Raw genomic sequence first — 17,848 nt, 5'->3', positions numbered from 1 at the left:
AAGGAAGAAGCTAATAGATCTGGAAGAAGGAGGCAAGTTTAACGTTGTGTTCACAACCAATCACAGGAAAAAAATTGTTAACACCAATCCTTTTACAGCTAGTTACAGTGTGCATTCAAAATGTTTTCTAGCTTAAACACAAGCAGCAGAAATTAATAAATTAAAACTACAACATAAATTTTTTTATTTTTTTGCAATAGACATGGCCCCTATGACCTAATTATCTCCTTAATTGAAAAATAAATAAGTAAAAAAAATATTTTGCGATAAGATGACTTTCAGTATATGGAGGTTTGCAGTTTACATTAGAGCCAGCCTCAAATTTGTAATCCAGATATCTTAAGACTCTGAACAACCATAAGGTCTGCTTATTCCTTGGGCCGGCCCTAGTTAGAGTACACTCCCACTGAGTGCATGCAGAACCAGGCCCACAGACTCAGTTGTGAAGGTTCAGGCATCAGAGAGTTTTTATAAGTAAAAGAAGTAATAATCCATACATTCATGACAAATAGATCCTGCTCTCAAGAGGAGATCCTTGACTCTTCTGTAAAAGGTAGATGTTTTTCCTGAAAGCCTCCTCAAAGTTTACGACAACTGTTAACCCTCAATAAGAACATTGTTTGCTAACCCCAGAATGAATTGAGCTCAATTTATCTTCATATGCAGGCAAGTCCACAGCAATGGCCATCAGACTTTCTTACCTGTAGGCCGCGATCTCCATGCCTCTTGCCATCTTCTCAGTAAGCAGCTCCTTGTACTCCTGGCACTGCTCTTTCATCTGGGATTTGAGGTCAGCCTTCTGCTGCTTCATTTCTGTTATAGTAAACTGAATGCCAGGCAAACAGGTTTCGAGGTGTATAAAGATACATTTAGAAAATCCGTTCAAACTGGTGCAGGTTGTGACTGCTTTAATCGTCCCACTTCCATACCTCTAACTCTGCAACCTCATCCATGTAAGCATCCCTCTTCACCTCAACTTCATCCAGCAACTCCTCATTATTCTTCTCAAGCTCATTAAGCTCCTTCTGCAGCTCTGAAATCTGCAGAAAGACATCCAACACCAGCCGTTCATTTACAACATGACTGCGAATGTTTCTGCTTTTAATCTGTTTTTTCAGAATGCTAAAAAGATTCAGACTTACTTTACTTAAAATAAAGACCTTAACATGGGTGAACATTTATGCATTAAATAATGACAGCATACCACAATCTGGCATAAAACATTCTGCTTGTAATTATTAAAACACAGTAAATGCAATGATTGTTGGATGTATTCTGTATGTATAAATCCTGTTATTTTACACTACCGGCATAGTCATATTTCTGACCACTTGATGACCACAAATCCCAAATTTTCTTGTCATTCAGCTCTGATTTAGCCTTATTAGAGCTGTTTAACAATGCTTGCAGCCATGTCAGTACAATGCCCCACCAATGTGATCCAGATGGAAATATCTAGATGTATACTTAATGGATTGCCATCACAATTCACGTAGACATTCATTGTTTCCAGATGACGACTCCCACAGACTGTAGCGATCCCCCTGACAATTCATCCAGCGCTACCACAAGGTTCACATTTGTGGTTTTAGGGTGAAATATTTCAGTATTAATTGGATGAATTGCAATGGTCAGCATGACTGTAGAAACATTTATGCATACTATCGCTGCGAACAGGAAAGAGGAGAGATCAATTTGCAAATCATAAAACCAAAGCAATGAGCTACAATGGGTAGGACACTTAAAACTTATACTTGAAACATATTAAAATATTGTGCAAAAGAGCTAAGATACTTCTTAATGCCTTATATTTTACTTGAAAGCAACTTTCCTTTAAAGTGGTCTTGACATATATTTCTTGAGGCTTTCTGAATGTTTCAAAGTTTTCCTTTGGACTCAAGTTGCTTTTTACCACTTTTTCAGTCTAGTTGCCATTTTCAGACAAATGTTTTGTTTTTGTTTGTTTATGTCACTTAAAATGAACCAAACTCAGTCAGAGTTGCCAGTTAAGCAGATGAAGCGGTGTTGCCTCTGCTCATGCAGTCATCTTAGTAAAGAATCACTTTAAAATCTAATTGTAAGGTACTATTTACTAGCAGGCTGTAACAAACCATGAGTTGTTCTTATATCTTTATGTCAAAATGACCATGGCAGAATCTGTCAATAGGACAACTAGTCATTGTAGATAAATCTGGTCTTAATGAAAAAGCGACAGGGGAAAATATTGAAAGAAGGACACAAAAACGTCTGCTTGCATTTCTACAAGCTTTGTAAAGGTCACACCAAACACATGTAAGAAGGTAGTCTGGTCAGATAAGTCCTTCTTGCAAAACGCTACGCATGGTGGTGGAAGAATAATGCCATGGGGCAATCATGTTGATCAGAAGATGCAGCTAAATATAGGGAAATCCTGTAAGTTATAGGCTGTAAAAGACATAACTGAGCTGTTAATATCTGTAACAATGAGTGGACACGAAAAAGCTTTCAGAAAGTCTAAAAAACTGCAGATCCAGACCACTTTAAAAGATTACCAGAAAGTCTGGCTCCTTGGATGCAGAACCAAAGTTTTTGCACAGTACTGTACACAGTAAGCTGTTATTTCATTATTTCATTATATAATAATATTGACTTGGAGCTACTAAGAATAGGCAACAAACACCAATAGGCAAAGTTAGTTAATGTGTAGGAGCATCCCTCCCTCAGCATCAGTGTCTGTCATGTCCTGCCATGAGTAATTGCAGCAATCATAGAAGGTCAACAATTATCTGTCACAACCAGATGGGGATCAGGATCGCATTTCAGAGAAACCGTCTGAGCAGAAGACAACCCAGTTCCTACTTGAGCACTCCTGATGACTTCCCAAACTGGCCGGGCTGAGTACAAGGACTCTCCTCCCTCACCCTGGCATGATAAGTGGATTGGAGTCATTCATGTATATGCGAGCGGTGGCATTTTACGCCATCACAGCCTGCTCTATTATATACAGTCCTGAGTCAGGGCTGATTTCATTGCAATGTGTTTGTTTGGTCATGTTGTGTCTCAGTGAGAAACCAGACCCTGAGCATCCATCAGAGGCGAGAGAGGAAACAGAGCAGATCGAACCGAGCTGTTCATCCGTCAGGCGGCGCGGACCTGAGTGGGGCTCGTGTTGGAGAGAGGTAGATGATGTTGGAGGAGCTCTGCTGTGGTTTCAGAGGCTCGTTGTTTATTTAAAGAGCTAGAAGCAGAGCCGCTGCCTCGGTAATGAGAACCAAACCACCAGGTTTGTTACAGATGTGGTCAGGTGCCAGCTGTGGTGAGACCGCTGATGGATGTTAAAGAGAGCAAGGCGGACTGAGAAGGAGGTGGTTTCTGTTTCCATCTGGTGACTTCACCTGAGTCACATTGTCTTTCAGTAATGTCTTAAAGGCTTCTTCTGATATATTTTCTATCAGGATAGATGAGAAAAAATGTTTGATCAAGATTTATTTTCACTTTTCAATTTGCAACAGATGCCTTGCAGTAGTGTGTATATAAACGTTTAAGACTTCTTTAAAAAACTGCAGATTAACACCACTTTAAAAGATTACCAGTAGGTCTGGCTCCTTGGATGCAGAACCAAAGGCTGCAGCCAACCTGAACGCCTGTGCTTAATAACTGAGGCCACTGAAGGAGATAAATCCTGTCAGAGCTGCAGACGGGTCCTTCATGTGTCCTGCTGAAAGTGTCCTCATAGTAAACACTCTGCTCAGCAAGATCTCCCACACTATTGCTCCGCTGTCACTCAGCTGCTCTTCACTCCCTTCGCCTGCTGTAGGAAACCCTTCCTTTTCACTCAATGGACATTATGAAGCCAGTTGTGGATTTTAATTCTTATCTGTTCTTTGCCGTTACAGAAGCTCAAAATATATCATGAGAAGATCTGCCTCAGTGTGTTGTAACAAAAGGAGATAAACTCTGAGTAAAAGGTTTTCATTCTGGCAGTGGTGGCTGTTAGCTCTACAAATTATGTCTTATCAGCAAGTTAAGATGATAAAAATGCCTAAACCCTTGAAAAATAACAAAACTTATATAAACAAAGTTTTTTAACTTATCTGATTTTTCTGTAATAAGACATCAACCAGAAATGAACATTTTGAAGTTTAATCCTAAAAACAGCTTTTTAGAAAGTTTTTAATGATTTGCTTTTAACTGTTTTGTCCTCAGACCTGACTGTCACCTTTGATCCTGTAGACCATTAGTTCTTGTATCTTTTCTGGAGTTCTCAACTGCATTTGATGCACTGCTATTTGTCATTCAGGAGGTCCTCTCCGTTCACTCAGGACATTATTCATCGTCAGATTCCACAATTAGATGTGGAGTACCTCAGGACTCTATCTTAGGTTTACATTCTATTTGTTACGATTGAGATCACAAAATATATCCTTTAATTGCTACACTGACACTATAAAGATCTATTTGGCCTTTCAAGCTAACAGCTCGGTTTCAGCTTAGTTGCCAGAGAACTGGTTTAAAGACATGTGATGTCCTCAATTTAAACACAAATAAAACAGCTGTACTATTTTACAAAACCAAGAGTCTTGGATTGCTGCAATGGTGTCATTGGCCCTTTAGCTTCTATCTGCCATCCGACAGCCAGAAATCTTGGTTTTAAGCTTAACTATTTTAAGCTTTGACTATTGTGACTAATTGAAGTGTGTTGGATCAGTCCCAATTTTGTTGCCAATTAGTCCTTTAAAAGTCAGCTTCTTGTCTTGTTACCGGAGCTAAACGGCGTCACCACAATACCCCAGTTTTAGCTTTCATGCATTTACTTCCAATATACATTTATAAGCTTCTAGGTCCACGCTACAAAGTGAAGGGAACTGGGCCTTTTGCTGCCTTAAAACTTAGGAATGATCTCCTGATTGAACTGAGATCTGTCCAGTAATATGAACAAGTTTAAAAACTTCATGTCCAATCAACCTCCCACTCTCTAAGACAGACACTCACTTATACTGAGACTGGTTCTGGCAGTTTCCCCTCCTTAAAATGGAGTTGTTCCTCCCCACTATCACCAATACCTTCTTCAGTACTGGGTATGGTTTTAACACTGGTTTCCTTTTTAACATTTGGTGTGTGATTAAATGAATCTGACCGTATAGTAACTGGATTGATTTGGACGTTATCTAATTAGAATTGAATCTACATTTCTTCTGAATTCACTGAATTCAATAAATTTGGATGGAAGTGGACTGTTAGTGATTAGATATAAACTGGGACAGTTTTGCCTCTGTATAAAGAGATGAGTCTTAACCACCTTTTTAAACGTCTCTCCAGTTTGTGAAGTGCATCTCTGGAGATATTAAGCCTCTAAACTTTAATGCGAATTGTAAAACATGAGGAAAACGGGGGTTGACACTGCCACAACTGCTAAACATTCAGGTTTTGAAAAACGAGTGTGAGAAATTGTTGGTGAAATTCACTTTAATGTAGAAAGTTGATTAAGAAATTGCTCATGTGTGCTCTTCTACCTGGAGAAATCTATCAAATAAGCTTAACATGAAATGAGAAGCTGGGAAAAATCTGGCTCTTCTGTGACCAGGTATCAAATAACGTGTTAATTAGTTATTTTAGGGGGAGCCTGGCCTAGCCATATTCAGAAAGCAGACATGAATCTTTGTTTTGACAAGGAAGTCTACAGCTAAACTCACACAACTCTTGTTTTTACCTGCAGAGGAAAAGATGTTTTACTGGCAGAGATGCGGCGAGAAATAAGTTGATTACTGGTTTTCCAGCCTGCCGGAGCCTGACCAGTGACTGACTGGTTGGAAACTCAAAAATCCTATCTTTTTTCAATCAGTTAACATACCATACCTAAGCCCTACCTAACTACACTCTTCAGTGTAGATGCTGTTACTGAAGGGGACTTAAATAAGGTTTAAGAGGACAGGTTAAAGAGTAAAATCTGTAGTCTTACAGACATCTTACTTATTATACCTGCAGCTCATACTTAATTAAGATTAAGATTAAGCTGAGAAATTTTATTTCAGGTTCATTAATTTATCAAAGACTTGCATAAAACATGATGGATGATTAGGAAATTGTGTTTTTTCAAGTCTGCAAGGATTGTTTAGATGTAACAGAATGATTATCTGACATGAGCTTTTAAAACTGCTTTACATGGATACACTTTTTGTCATTTGGATGAGTTTCCTTTTTTAAAGGCTAAAAAGAGGAGGAATCCCACTCACCAGAGCCTTCACCTCGTCCACATCGGTTATCTCCGTTGGGTCTTTGACCACTGACCCATCAGTTTGTCCCATTTCCATTTTCTTTCCATCACCTTCACCACAGGCGGGTGTCCCAAACTCCATCTGGAGAAAGAAATGATTAGGAGACAATGCAGTTGTACAAGTTTGCAAGGTTGAAAATCAGAGAAATCACAGAGGCTTCTCTTTGAGCCAGGTAAGTGCACTTCGACAGGCAGAGAGAAAAGCCCCTTCAGAGGGTTGGATGAGTAAAGCTCTCTCTTCATCCACCTGATTTGTAATTACATTAAGGGGAAAAACATGCAGCTGTAACAGGCAACATGAGGGCGCACAGGTGTGTGGGAGACAGCCAACAATCACCATTTCTGTTTAAATCCAACAGCAATCATTTTAACATTGAGACAATCGTGTTTCGTAATTAAGGCCAGGCACAGACAGGACTCTGTCCAGCTGGCAAAGGAATATGCTGAGTGGGAGGGTAAATAGATGGGATTTAAGCACCAAAACCAGAACAGTCACCTCTAGTTAGACACACAGATAATTCAAATATAAACGGACCAGATATTCTTCTTTAATGAATCTAAAAACGTCCACTCCGGAGCTGAGAGGGAGCCTGGGAAGGCGGCCTGCAGTCTGATTACAGCCCTGACCTCTGAACCAGTAGACATCCTCACCCCAGATGGGGTCAGACCCACCGGAGTTCCAGACTGACCCCGATGCTGTACCTTTGAGCTGCAATGCACATACAGGGTTGGACGAAAGGCATTCTGTCCGGGTCCAGGACTGCAACCCTGATTCTCAGGTTCTCCTCCTCTGTTGTGTTAAGAGGTAAAGAAAACAAGTTGGGGTGTCACAACTTGATTTGTGAAAGCTGAGATTTATGTGAAGACCCGAACGGGCCGTTAAGAAGAGGAGGTGATCAGCAAGGAGGGTGAGGAGCAGCTGTCTGAAGAACCTAAATTAAAAAGAATCCTTGCAAAAATAATGAACGTAAAATTCTCTTAAAGAACAAGACTTGCAATTAAAGGTTCATGAAAGCTCAGTTCTTGGTAGTAAAATATATTACAGGCATTGGAAATTACAAAAAGTGCATCTTGTTTTATGATAATGGTCTGGACATATTCTTAAGTCTAAGATCAGAAAGAGAGCTGTGAATTTTAAGCTTCCTCAAGGAATGTTTTGTGTCTTATGCTACTCTGTTTTGTACCTGGAGGCTCTCTGCCAGCTGGCAGTGGTACTCCTTTACATCCAAGGCTGGAGTGATGTCAGGGCTGCCAAACCTAATCGCAGCTGTAGCCAGAGCCCTTTCATCTGGCTGCAGCAGGCTCTCCACTTCCTGCATAGACATCCAACACATACATAAACACACTGATGATCCTCTCAAAGCGGCAATTACATTCACACGGTACACTGTTCATTCAATACATTATACATTATGAGGCCCAAGAAGCAGAGGCGCTGTGCAGGCCTATTGAAAATCGACTGTTTATTATACTTATGACATCCTGATCGCTGTTTGACAACATTAACATATTCAAAAAGTTGCAAAATTTTGCAGGAACATGAAGCTGAGGGAACATTTTGATATTTCAACTTTATGTAGGGGACCGTGGCAAAATGGCTCAAAAGACTGCCTTGAACAGCAGACCTTTGGACTAGTTTTACCTACAGCTGTGAACATTTTAGACTGTGGAAGGGAGGCTGGAGTACCCGGTGAGAGCCCACACATGCACATGGAGAACATACAAACTCTATGCAGAAAGGGGGCAGGCCGGGATGGGCTGCAAGACATCAGAACTGCGTGCAACCCCCTTACAGATATATTTATGAATATTTACAATTGGCATTGGACAGTGGTTCCCCTCCGCCCCCTAGCATATCCCAACCTGACATTTCCCACAAATACATTACCAGAGCCTGACCAAATTTTCTGCTTTCAATTCCTTAAATCCCTCATTGAAAAAAAAACTTTGTAATTAAATTTGTAACAAAAACCTGTGTTGAACAGCTGAAAACACTCCCACTATTTCCTTGAAGTGCTTCTATTTACATGAAGACTTGCATATATTTGCATATGAATTATTTCATGAAGTGAAATTGTTAGAACATCTTTAAGAGCAACTGTTTTTAGAACAATCTTGTTTTCTATAAAAGAAGCTGTACATAAAATTGCTTCCTTAGTGCCAACAACAAACTTTCCTTTTTGATTAAACTTCATTATACCACAGAAAACTGTTAATAAATATCTAATATTGAAGATAGGGCATTCTACAAAGGAGACAAGTAAACAAGAACCTGAAGCCCCTTGAGATCATGTAAAATAATCAGAGAGTGGGGAGAGATTGTCCTGTGGTTTGAAGGAGCCGTTAAAGCTGAATAACACCTCCAGCGCAGTAACCACCTCTGCATGAATTTCTTCAACTTTCATAAAGAGTTGCACATTCATTATTCAGACGCATTGGGACCATTGCTTCTCGTTGGACCTGAATAATGACATTGCTCGTGATTTGTCGGGGGAAAATTGGACGTGTGGGATTGTCGACAACAATGGTCGACAAAACAAGAGAATTTCTGTTTTTATTTGGGATTTAACCACAGTCCTCACACTGTGAGTTAAGGAGGCAGGTCCAGAGGGAGCGGGCGGGTTTAAGCAGCGGGCAGCAGAAGAAATCAGAGTGAAGGAGTCGCTCCTGCTTCAGCTGTGAGGCTGGGCTGTGTCTGTCATCTTCTGGTGAGGTGGAGGATAACTGTGAAAGGTGCAGAGAAGCAGGGTGTGTGTGCAGCGATGATGTATGGTTGCAAACAAAGTTATTTTAAAGGTCCATTTCAGAATTTTGGCAAAAAAAACAAGTAAATAATTAATGCTGCTGCATTGTGTGTTAGTCAAATATGAAGATTATATTTTGTCCCGACACCTAAAGTAAAGACTGCACAGATGTTAGCTGTAAACTAGCTCACAACACATGCATGTAAGTTTAAGTTTCTCTGTTTTAAGTTCAAATGCAAAGTAAAATACTCAGCGAGTAAAATGTTTTAAGATAGCAACATCTTCTCCTAAAAGCTGCTTCCAATTAAAACAAAATTCCTCAGATTTTCAAGTCATTATAGTCAAAAAAGGTAAAGACAGACCCTTTAATCAATTTGTGACAGGTTATATTGAAAATTACTGAGCGCTCATTAAGATCTGAAGGTTTCAATACCTCCCAGGTTTGCTGATTGACAGTTATGATTAACTGTTGCCGCTTCTCTTCAAAAGACTTTTAGAGCTTCAGATGCAAGGTTAAATAGTGATTTTTCTTTCATACAGATGATCACTTCAGGTTGTTAGTGAGATAAAAAGAACCAAATATACCTTTAACCAGGTAGTTTGTTAAGTTTATTTAACCTAATGCTCATTTAGAGGTTTATCATGTATTTTTAGGACTCTATAGTTAATATATTCATGCTGAAAGGTTTTAATAAGATTTTCTCATGCTGTAAATTGTTGCAGCATTTTCTTGTCGTCTCTTAAGGCCTCTTCCCTAAAATCTGCACTTATAGTTTAAGGTGTTTCAGACACACTTAAAGGCATTAAAATGGACAAAACAAAGGTTGGGACACTTTTTTGTACGAACTTGGGGGATTATAACTGTGCCGACAGTTTAAAAAAATATATCATTGCAATGCGAAACATGCATTTAATTAATAAAGGGAACACTTCCACAGAGGCTTTATTTTGATTCTTGTCTTTTCATTTATTTATTTTTTACGGGAATTGACCCAACAGCTTCCCAGACTGACCTTAAACAAACACTTTGAAGGATTCTCCTTTAACATATTTTCATGCTACTAAATTCTGGACAAAGCGAGACCATTTGAAGCAGAACATCTTGGTATTATGTAGAGAGAGGAAGTCTTTCCATTTTTTTTTTCTTTCAACCAGCCAGGTTCTTATGTTATGTTTTGAAGCAGCAACCCCCTGTACTTTCTAAGGTTTTGCATTTTGGTTGTTCCTCAAACCTTCAGGCCAGTTGAAATACTGGAAACGTTGAGATTTCTCACCACGATGATCAGTCTGTCTGAACAGGCCAAAAAATAGTTTGTGACAGTCCTGTCCTAAAAACAATAAAGAAAAACAATCTGGAAATGATCTGAGAGAAAACGATCACCCTTCGATCAACCAATCTACTAGATCCCAGTGTTTTTGGGAATCAGCAGTCTCCTGGATGGATGGATGGATGGATGGATGGATGGATGGATGGATGGATGGATGGATGGATGGATGGATGGATGGATGGATGGATGGATGGATGGATGGATGGATGGATGGATGGATGGATGGATAGATAGATAGATAGATAGATAGATAGATAGATAGATAGATAGATAGATAGATAGATAGATAGATAGATAGATAGATAGATAGATAGATAGATAGATAGATAGATAGATAGATAGATAGATAGATAGATAGATAGATAGATAGATAGATAGATAGATAGATAGATAGATAGATAGATAGATAGATAGATAGATAGATAGATAGATAGATAGATAGATAGATAGATAGATAGATAGATAGATAGATAGATAGATAGATAGATAGATAGATAGATAGATAGATAGATAGATAGATAGATAGATAGATAGATAGATAGATAGATAGATAGATAGATAGATAGATAGATAGATAGATAGGATGGATGGATGCAACCAAGTACCCAAGAAACCCCTCCCCCTTAAGGGGCTCATTGGTCAGTCTTTCTATTTGGAAGTGTGCGATTGGTTGTTTTGAAATTGTTTGATAGATTTTTTGTTTAAATGCAGCCTGTGTGATGTTTTGTGATGATCCTGATGGAGATCACAAGCCAAAACATGTTGGTGTGAGGTTACTCTACTTCAAGTGTTGCTAAAGTCCTCACCTTGTCAGATCTTTGTCTACCTCTGTGCACTCTAGGAAGAAGGCACATTTTCAACTGAGTCAAAAAAAACACTAACCTTTGTATGATGCAGTGCATTGTAAAACCTTAAACTTCTATGTATTTTACTGGGATTTTTATGTGGTAAACCAACACAAAATAGCACATTATTATGCATCACCATGATACGCTTTGGTGTGTATATTTATTAAGCTCCTTTTACTCTGATACAAAAAATCCACTATGAGTATCCCATTAAATAGTAAATACAGGCCATATGTTGGCAATTTAATCCCAGAATAAATACAGCTGGTTTCTAAAGGCCTCAGAGGTTTATTGGAGAACATTAGTTAAAAAGAAAACGGCATCTTGATGACCATGGAACACGGCAGGCAGGTCAGGGAGAAAGTTGTGGAGAAGTTTAAAGCAAGGTTAGACTATAAAGCAAAAAGCCAATCTAACAGAGCACTGTTCAATCCATTTGAAACTGGCAAGATACAGCCGTTCACCTAAACACAATGGCCAGTGAGCTCCGGAGAGCCTTAAGCAGAGAAGCAGCCAAGAGGCCCATGGTCCCTCTAGAGGAGCTGTAGAGAGCCACAGGTCAAGTGGGAGGATCTGTCAAAATGAATAATTAGCACACTCCACATATGTGGTCTTTATGTGGCCAGACCTGAAAACTGCTGTTCAATCCTAATAAATTATAATGCAGTTTGTGGCTGTAATGTTACAGAATATGAGTTTGTTTGTCAGCAAGGTTGTTTCTGGCACCAAAAATCACAGCAAGGTGACTGAGGGTCAGGGAGCTGTTTGGAATGGGAATTTTCCCAGATATGTGTCAGAACTAGGAGTTAAATGTTTTTTACAGCAATAAACTTGCTGTTTCATTAGAGCGACTTCTCTCACCATCTTGTGCTGGGTCTCCATGTTGGCCAGCTGTTCCTCGTAGACAGCCACTTGCTCCCTCAGCGCCAAACACTCTGCTGTCACAGCATCTACCACCTGCAGAGACAATCAAGTTAGCAGAGAAAACTAAAAGTAGTTTGAGTATACAGTTTATTAAAACACAAAAAAGTATTTGTAATTGTTTTTGCATAAATATCACACATATATCCACCCAAATATCCTGAACAGGAAGTAGACCGCATTGCAAAGGAAAAAGGAGGAGGCAACAGATGGAAAAGACTAGACAAAAAAACCCGTTATCCAATACATTTACCAGCAGGGGTTCTCAGCTCACACACTTCCTTTCAAGATTAATTCATCGTTAGATTCAGTTGGAAGTAGTGCCTGCATTTTGATTTGCACACAAGAATTGGTGGCAGATGTAAGAATATTGTCAGGGCTTTAGAACCATTTGAACTAAAATGCCTGAAAAATTAAACTCTTGTAAATTTTGGCAGACTTTCCTACATGCCAGAACATTAACCTGATTGGACAGTGACCCTCCAAGGGGGACGAGCTGAACAGAGATTGTTGCCTTGCTTTTTAGAGTCCCAGGAACGGTAGGAATTACGTCCCAGGATGGAGAAAGTGAGTGCTCAGAGATGCATATTTCTAGAAATATTACCAATTATCTGCAACAAAATGTTGTTTTATATTTTGCTCAGATAAAAATATAAATGTTGAGAGGGAAAATATGTTATCAGTTTGTCAAGGGTTGGCTTTTTAGTTTACTCTGATGTTTTTGGAGCAGTAGAGTCCCTCAGGTCCCAGCCTAGCAAAATTGCAGTTGTTGCATTGCCTTTTTGAATATATATATTTAACTTCTGCCACCAACATAAACCAGAAATATCTTTATATTCACATATAGCCACTATGACCCAAAAACAGGGAGCACTGAATTGTAGATGGATTCCCTGGGAGGAGGCTCACCTCACCAGGAGCCCTAACTGAAAAACAAATACAATTATACAAATACAAATAGAAATCATTTTTAAACATGCACAAACCTTCAATTTACAACTACAAACTATGTGTTTTAGTCATCCAGTCCTGCTTTATCTATATTATCCATGTTTATATATATTTTTAAAAAAAACGTTATTTTCTATTCTAAAAAATAAGTCACTAAATGTTCTTTTGTGCGTGTTATCTTAGTAACAAAACTTAATTTCTGTAAATGTTAAGAGTAAAAAAAGATTAGGCTTCACAATTTTTGCAGAGTCAGTCATTTTCTACCCCTTATTCCATAGTGGGTCGCGGGGGAGCTGGTGCCTATCTCCAGCAGTCTATGGGTGAGAGGCGGGGTACACCCTGGACAGGTCGCCAGTCTACCGCAGGGCAACACACAAACAACCACACACACACTCATTCACCTAAGGGCAATTTAGAGAGACCAATTAACCTAACAGGCAAGTCTTTGGACTGTGGGAGGAAGCCGGAGTACCCGGTGAGAACAAACTCCATGCAGAAAGACCCCCGGCCGGGAATCGAACCCAGGACCTTCTCACTGCAAGGCAACAGTGCTACCAACTGCGTCATCGCTGCATCTAACAAAACAGATTCAGGCTGTTTATGCATTTTAAAATACTTATTGGTTCAATCCCCTGTTTTCAAGTTGGTTTAACCTAAGAAGGCAACACCTTAAGACTGAAATTTTTACAATCTGTGTTTCCACAGAGACAATTAGGTGGACTAATTTGTGAGTCATGACATGAAACAGGTGCAAAATAAAAGCGAACATGACTTTTCTTCTGGTGTTGGATTAGTACAGCTTGTTGTGGGTTAATCTGAGCAATAGTCCCTCCTATTCTCCGCTTCTCTGCTCTTCATCTACTTTCCTGCCAATTTTCCCACAATATCTCGTCGCCCTGCAACTGCAACCAATTCAGAACCGAAGAACTGAGCCAGCAGCAACATCACGGCACCGTATTATGAAAAGTGTTACATCTGTAAGGAAGAAATTAAAGCCTCTCTCACATCTGGTCCGGTTGCATGCAGATTAGATCTGGCATGTGTGAGGAAGGGGTGGAGTTGTGGTGGGAGTGTTGGGATGTTGGTGGTTTGGTTGCTGGGAGCTAATCAACAACTAAAGGTTGAACAGTTCAACTGATTCAGAGGGGCTGAAACCCTTGAAAGCACTGCCATCTAGTGGTCAAATTAAATAATTACAACAGCGATGGGAATATGAAAACCAAACTTGTTAGAAATGACATTTTTTTCCTTGTTAAAGACAATGATACTCTTAGAAAATAGGCAGCCATTACAGACAGTTATGTCACTTTTTAAATGTTTTTTGTTTGTTTGAAGAATTCAGCTTTGTCAGTTGAACATAAAGCAATAAAAAGGGGAATTTTGTATTTTTCAGCAACTGTAAGGGTAATTAAAGATGCAGGTATTTGTATGTAAATGTGTTGTACCTGATATATATATAAAAAATTTTATTGGAGTTCTTCTTTGCTGAAACTGCCTTAAATTTAGCATTGTTTCATGAATTTCTCTAGATTGAGTTTTTGTAGCCTACTTCATGTTGTTGGACAGGTTCTATTTAGTTTTTTTTATTGACTCTACAGGTCTGGCAGTAATCAGGGCTGGGTAAGGCTTGTTTACCGCCATTTTATTTAGTAAGAAATAATGCTACATGAATTTTACCCACCTTTACCAGAGGTACCAATAAGTGTTTGATAGAGCTGTAGGTTTTACATGATCCTAGATGTTGCTTATCATTTCAGCTGTTAATTGTGTGGTTTGAGTTTTTTAATTTCATTTCTAAGATGTCCTTGCAGGGGAGTAGTTACATCTGCCACTGATGTTTATGTCAGTTCTATTTTAATAAATTCAGTAAATTAAAAAACTGTCTAGATGAAAAGTGGCTTTTAAAAAAACAGCGGATAAATTTTACCTCTGCAACATTTTGTTGCCCCTGCTGTACGAGGACCCTCTGATGTACAGCCTTCTCGTACTCTTTATGTAGACATTCAAGCTCTTCCTTCAGTTCCTCTGTGTCACAAACAATCTCATCCTGCAGTCAGAAGACAGTGAAAACAGAAATGGATTCTGAGAGGTTTTACTGCTCACTGTGCAAACTGAAGTGGGTGTGATCGAATAAGAGGTGCTCATGCACTGAGATAACCCTGGTCATGCATGCCAGACACACCCAACAGTACCCCTACCCTCTGTTTGTGTAGTCTTTCCACCACGGCTTCCAAACTGCACTCTGCCATTGCTACAGTGGGGGTGATGCTGGGGGAGGCGTGTTGACCGTTCAGATTTTCCTCCAGGTCAGTGATCTGGCATTCAAGAGAGTTATTCTCTTCCTCCAAACAATGAGCCTGAAGGGAGTAGACACCGAAGTAAAACGGCAGAAAAGTAAAGAGAATAAAAGGCTGCTGAGTCATTTAAATAAGTGTCAGTCCACACCAACTCAATAAGTTTGACCAGGCGGTCGTTAAGGGCAGCGATGGTGGTCCGGTCCTGGACAAACCGGTCCAGACCCTCTTTGTTCAGAGCACTGGTTGCTCCGAAGTCTAATTTATCACAGACAGACCTGTCAACAGCTGCACGCCTGCAAGAAAAGCAAATAAAGATGGAAGAAGATGGAGGTCTTGCATTTGTTATATATGAAAATATCTTAAGCAGTAATGTAAAAATATATTTCATTATAAGAGTTTTAATAAATAGCTTGGTGCAATGCTACTCTAAAATGTCACTGCAAACAAACACTGACACTAAAGTCACTTTTTCTAGTAGAACGAAAGGCATTTGTTTTCACCATCACCAGATATTTAAAGTCTCATGTAATGCAGACTGCAGGTAAATACAGGTGCATCCAACGATATAGAAAATCACTAAAAGTTAATTTAGCTCAGTAATTTAAATCAAAAAGTGATACGCATGTATTAAATTGATTTATTACAGTAATTTTGACAAAATTCAGTTTCTCAGAAAATTTGCATATTACCCAAGATAGATAAAAATAATTTTGATGCTGAAATGTAATGTTATGGCCATGTAGGCTCTACATAATAATCAGTCACTGACACTCTGCACAAGGAGGAAGCCACAAAACGTCACTAATAATAATGGAAAGTATGATGGAAGGAAAAACTGTGCCAGGAAAAAAAGTTAACCGGTACCACACATGGTTTCAGCCTTGAGAGGATTGTAAAGCAAAGCACATTCAAAGGTTTTTTGTGGGGGGGAACTGTTGCATTCCTTGTATTTAGCCACTCAGAACAATCTCAGCAGAGCCAAGAGAAAAAAACACTGAGACTCAGTGCTCCAAGGTCTTCTGTTGAGATGAAAGTAAATCATTTTGAAACGCCTCACTGCATCGATGCAGTAATTGAATAGGAATTATAATTATTTTTTGTCAGTATTATGTGGCATGATATTTTTCATATAAATAACATTTTCATTAGCTGAAAAAAAAAAACAGAAACAAATGCCTGAAGTATACTACTGTGTGTAATAAATCTAATGAGCTTCAATTTTTAAAGGATTACTGAAGTAAATATATTTTTTGGAATTTATTCTAATTTATTGCAATGCTTCTGCATATATGGGATCACTGCTTCTAGAGGATGTTACTCACTAACTTTACTTTATTGCATAGAAAAACCCAGAGAGGTCAATATGGCACAGAAGCTAGACTGTTTCTTGTGTTTTTTACACAACCACAATGTTTCCCCTTAAATAAAATTGTCTTTTTTTTGTTTGTAAAACTTAAAAGCATGTCACTATTTTTCCCCTAAAAATAATTACACGTTTTTGGAATTGTAGTTTGTTAATAATAACTAATAATTTTATTTCTGTTTTGCAGCTGCTAATTATTTTAACTGTTCAAGTTCAAATAACAGCCAGAACATTAAACTGCCCTTAGACAAACCACTTTCATTAAAATCCTTTTAATACCAAACCATATATCATGTCTGAAGCACCCAGACCTGCCAGAGGCCCGATAAAGTCCTGCACGCTGCAACCTCGACCCTCCGTTTGGACTCCACCGGTTGTCCTCAAACAGCTTGCGGTAAGAAGACACTCTGAGCATGGCCATGGCTCCGGATCAGTTCAGGATTCAGAAACAACAGGCAAATGGTGTCAGCAGGTCCAAACCGGGTTTTATAATCACAGGGAATGTGAATGTGGCATCGAGGTGAAACTCACTAATTATAGGATGAACGTCACCCAGTGAGGACTTCACATGTTCCTGAGGAGTAAACTACTAAATCAACTGGGCAATCACCAGTAACAAATGTAGCAACTTTCAGTTACTTTTAATTATATTGAAATACATCAATAACCACTCATAATGTGTTTAGTAGGATTCAATGTGCTTTACAGAAAAAATAAAGGAATTAAATGAATTTAAAATAAATTTCTATTAAAATAAGAGAAAATCATACAAAAAACTTAGAAAACTGGAAATTTTCAATATATAAATAGCTAAGTCATGAAAAGATGGATCTAATTAAATGTTTGCCTTTACAGAACGACTGCAGTAAACAGTAATTTCTTCTGTCCTGAGTTGAAGGATCAGTTTCTGAACGTCTCTGAGCTCCTACAAAGCTGCGGAGCAGAACTGAACACTGCCTCCTCTTATTTAGGTCTGGTCCAGGCAACACCAAGTCAACAGGTCTCTAATGTCCTGAAGGGTCTACATGGATCATAACAGAGGTAACTCTGAAATGTATTCAGGCCCAAGACCATTAAGTGCATTAAAAACCATCAAGAAAACTTGATCTACAAAAAGGTAGTCCTGGTGGAGTTGGTCAGGAC

General features: G+C 38.9%; 1 protein-coding gene across 1 annotated transcript in view; it reads right to left on the bottom strand.

Annotated features, from left to right (window-relative positions):
- The window catches only part of vimr2 (vimentin-related 2), a 21,818-nt gene extending 4,669 nt beyond the window's left edge, over nt 1-17,149 (bottom strand). The window contains exons 1-9 of the mRNA XM_047352943.1: nt 17,017-17,149; nt 15,491-15,635; nt 15,244-15,402; nt 14,973-15,092; nt 12,035-12,130; nt 7,438-7,566; nt 6,213-6,335; nt 930-1,040; nt 702-826 (exon numbers count right to left, since the gene is read on the bottom strand). Of these exons, the coding sequence (XP_047208899.1) occupies nt 702-826; nt 930-1,040; nt 6,213-6,335; nt 7,438-7,566; nt 12,035-12,130; nt 14,973-15,092; nt 15,244-15,402; nt 15,491-15,635; nt 17,017-17,126 (1,118 nt within the window). The 5' untranslated portion in view covers nt 17,127-17,149. The remainder of the gene's footprint in view (nt 1-701; nt 827-929; nt 1,041-6,212; nt 6,336-7,437; nt 7,567-12,034; nt 12,131-14,972; nt 15,093-15,243; nt 15,403-15,490; nt 15,636-17,016) is intronic.
- Nucleotides 17,150-17,848: the final 699 nt, after the last annotated feature.

Source organism: Girardinichthys multiradiatus, chromosome 23 (assembly GCF_021462225.1).
Source record: "Girardinichthys multiradiatus isolate DD_20200921_A chromosome 23, DD_fGirMul_XY1, whole genome shotgun sequence".
NCBI classification, from domain to species: domain Eukaryota; kingdom Metazoa; phylum Chordata; class Actinopteri; order Cyprinodontiformes; family Goodeidae; genus Girardinichthys; species Girardinichthys multiradiatus.
Note: the sequence above shows the minus strand (reverse complement) of the source record. Positions and strands in the feature narration are given on the sequence as shown.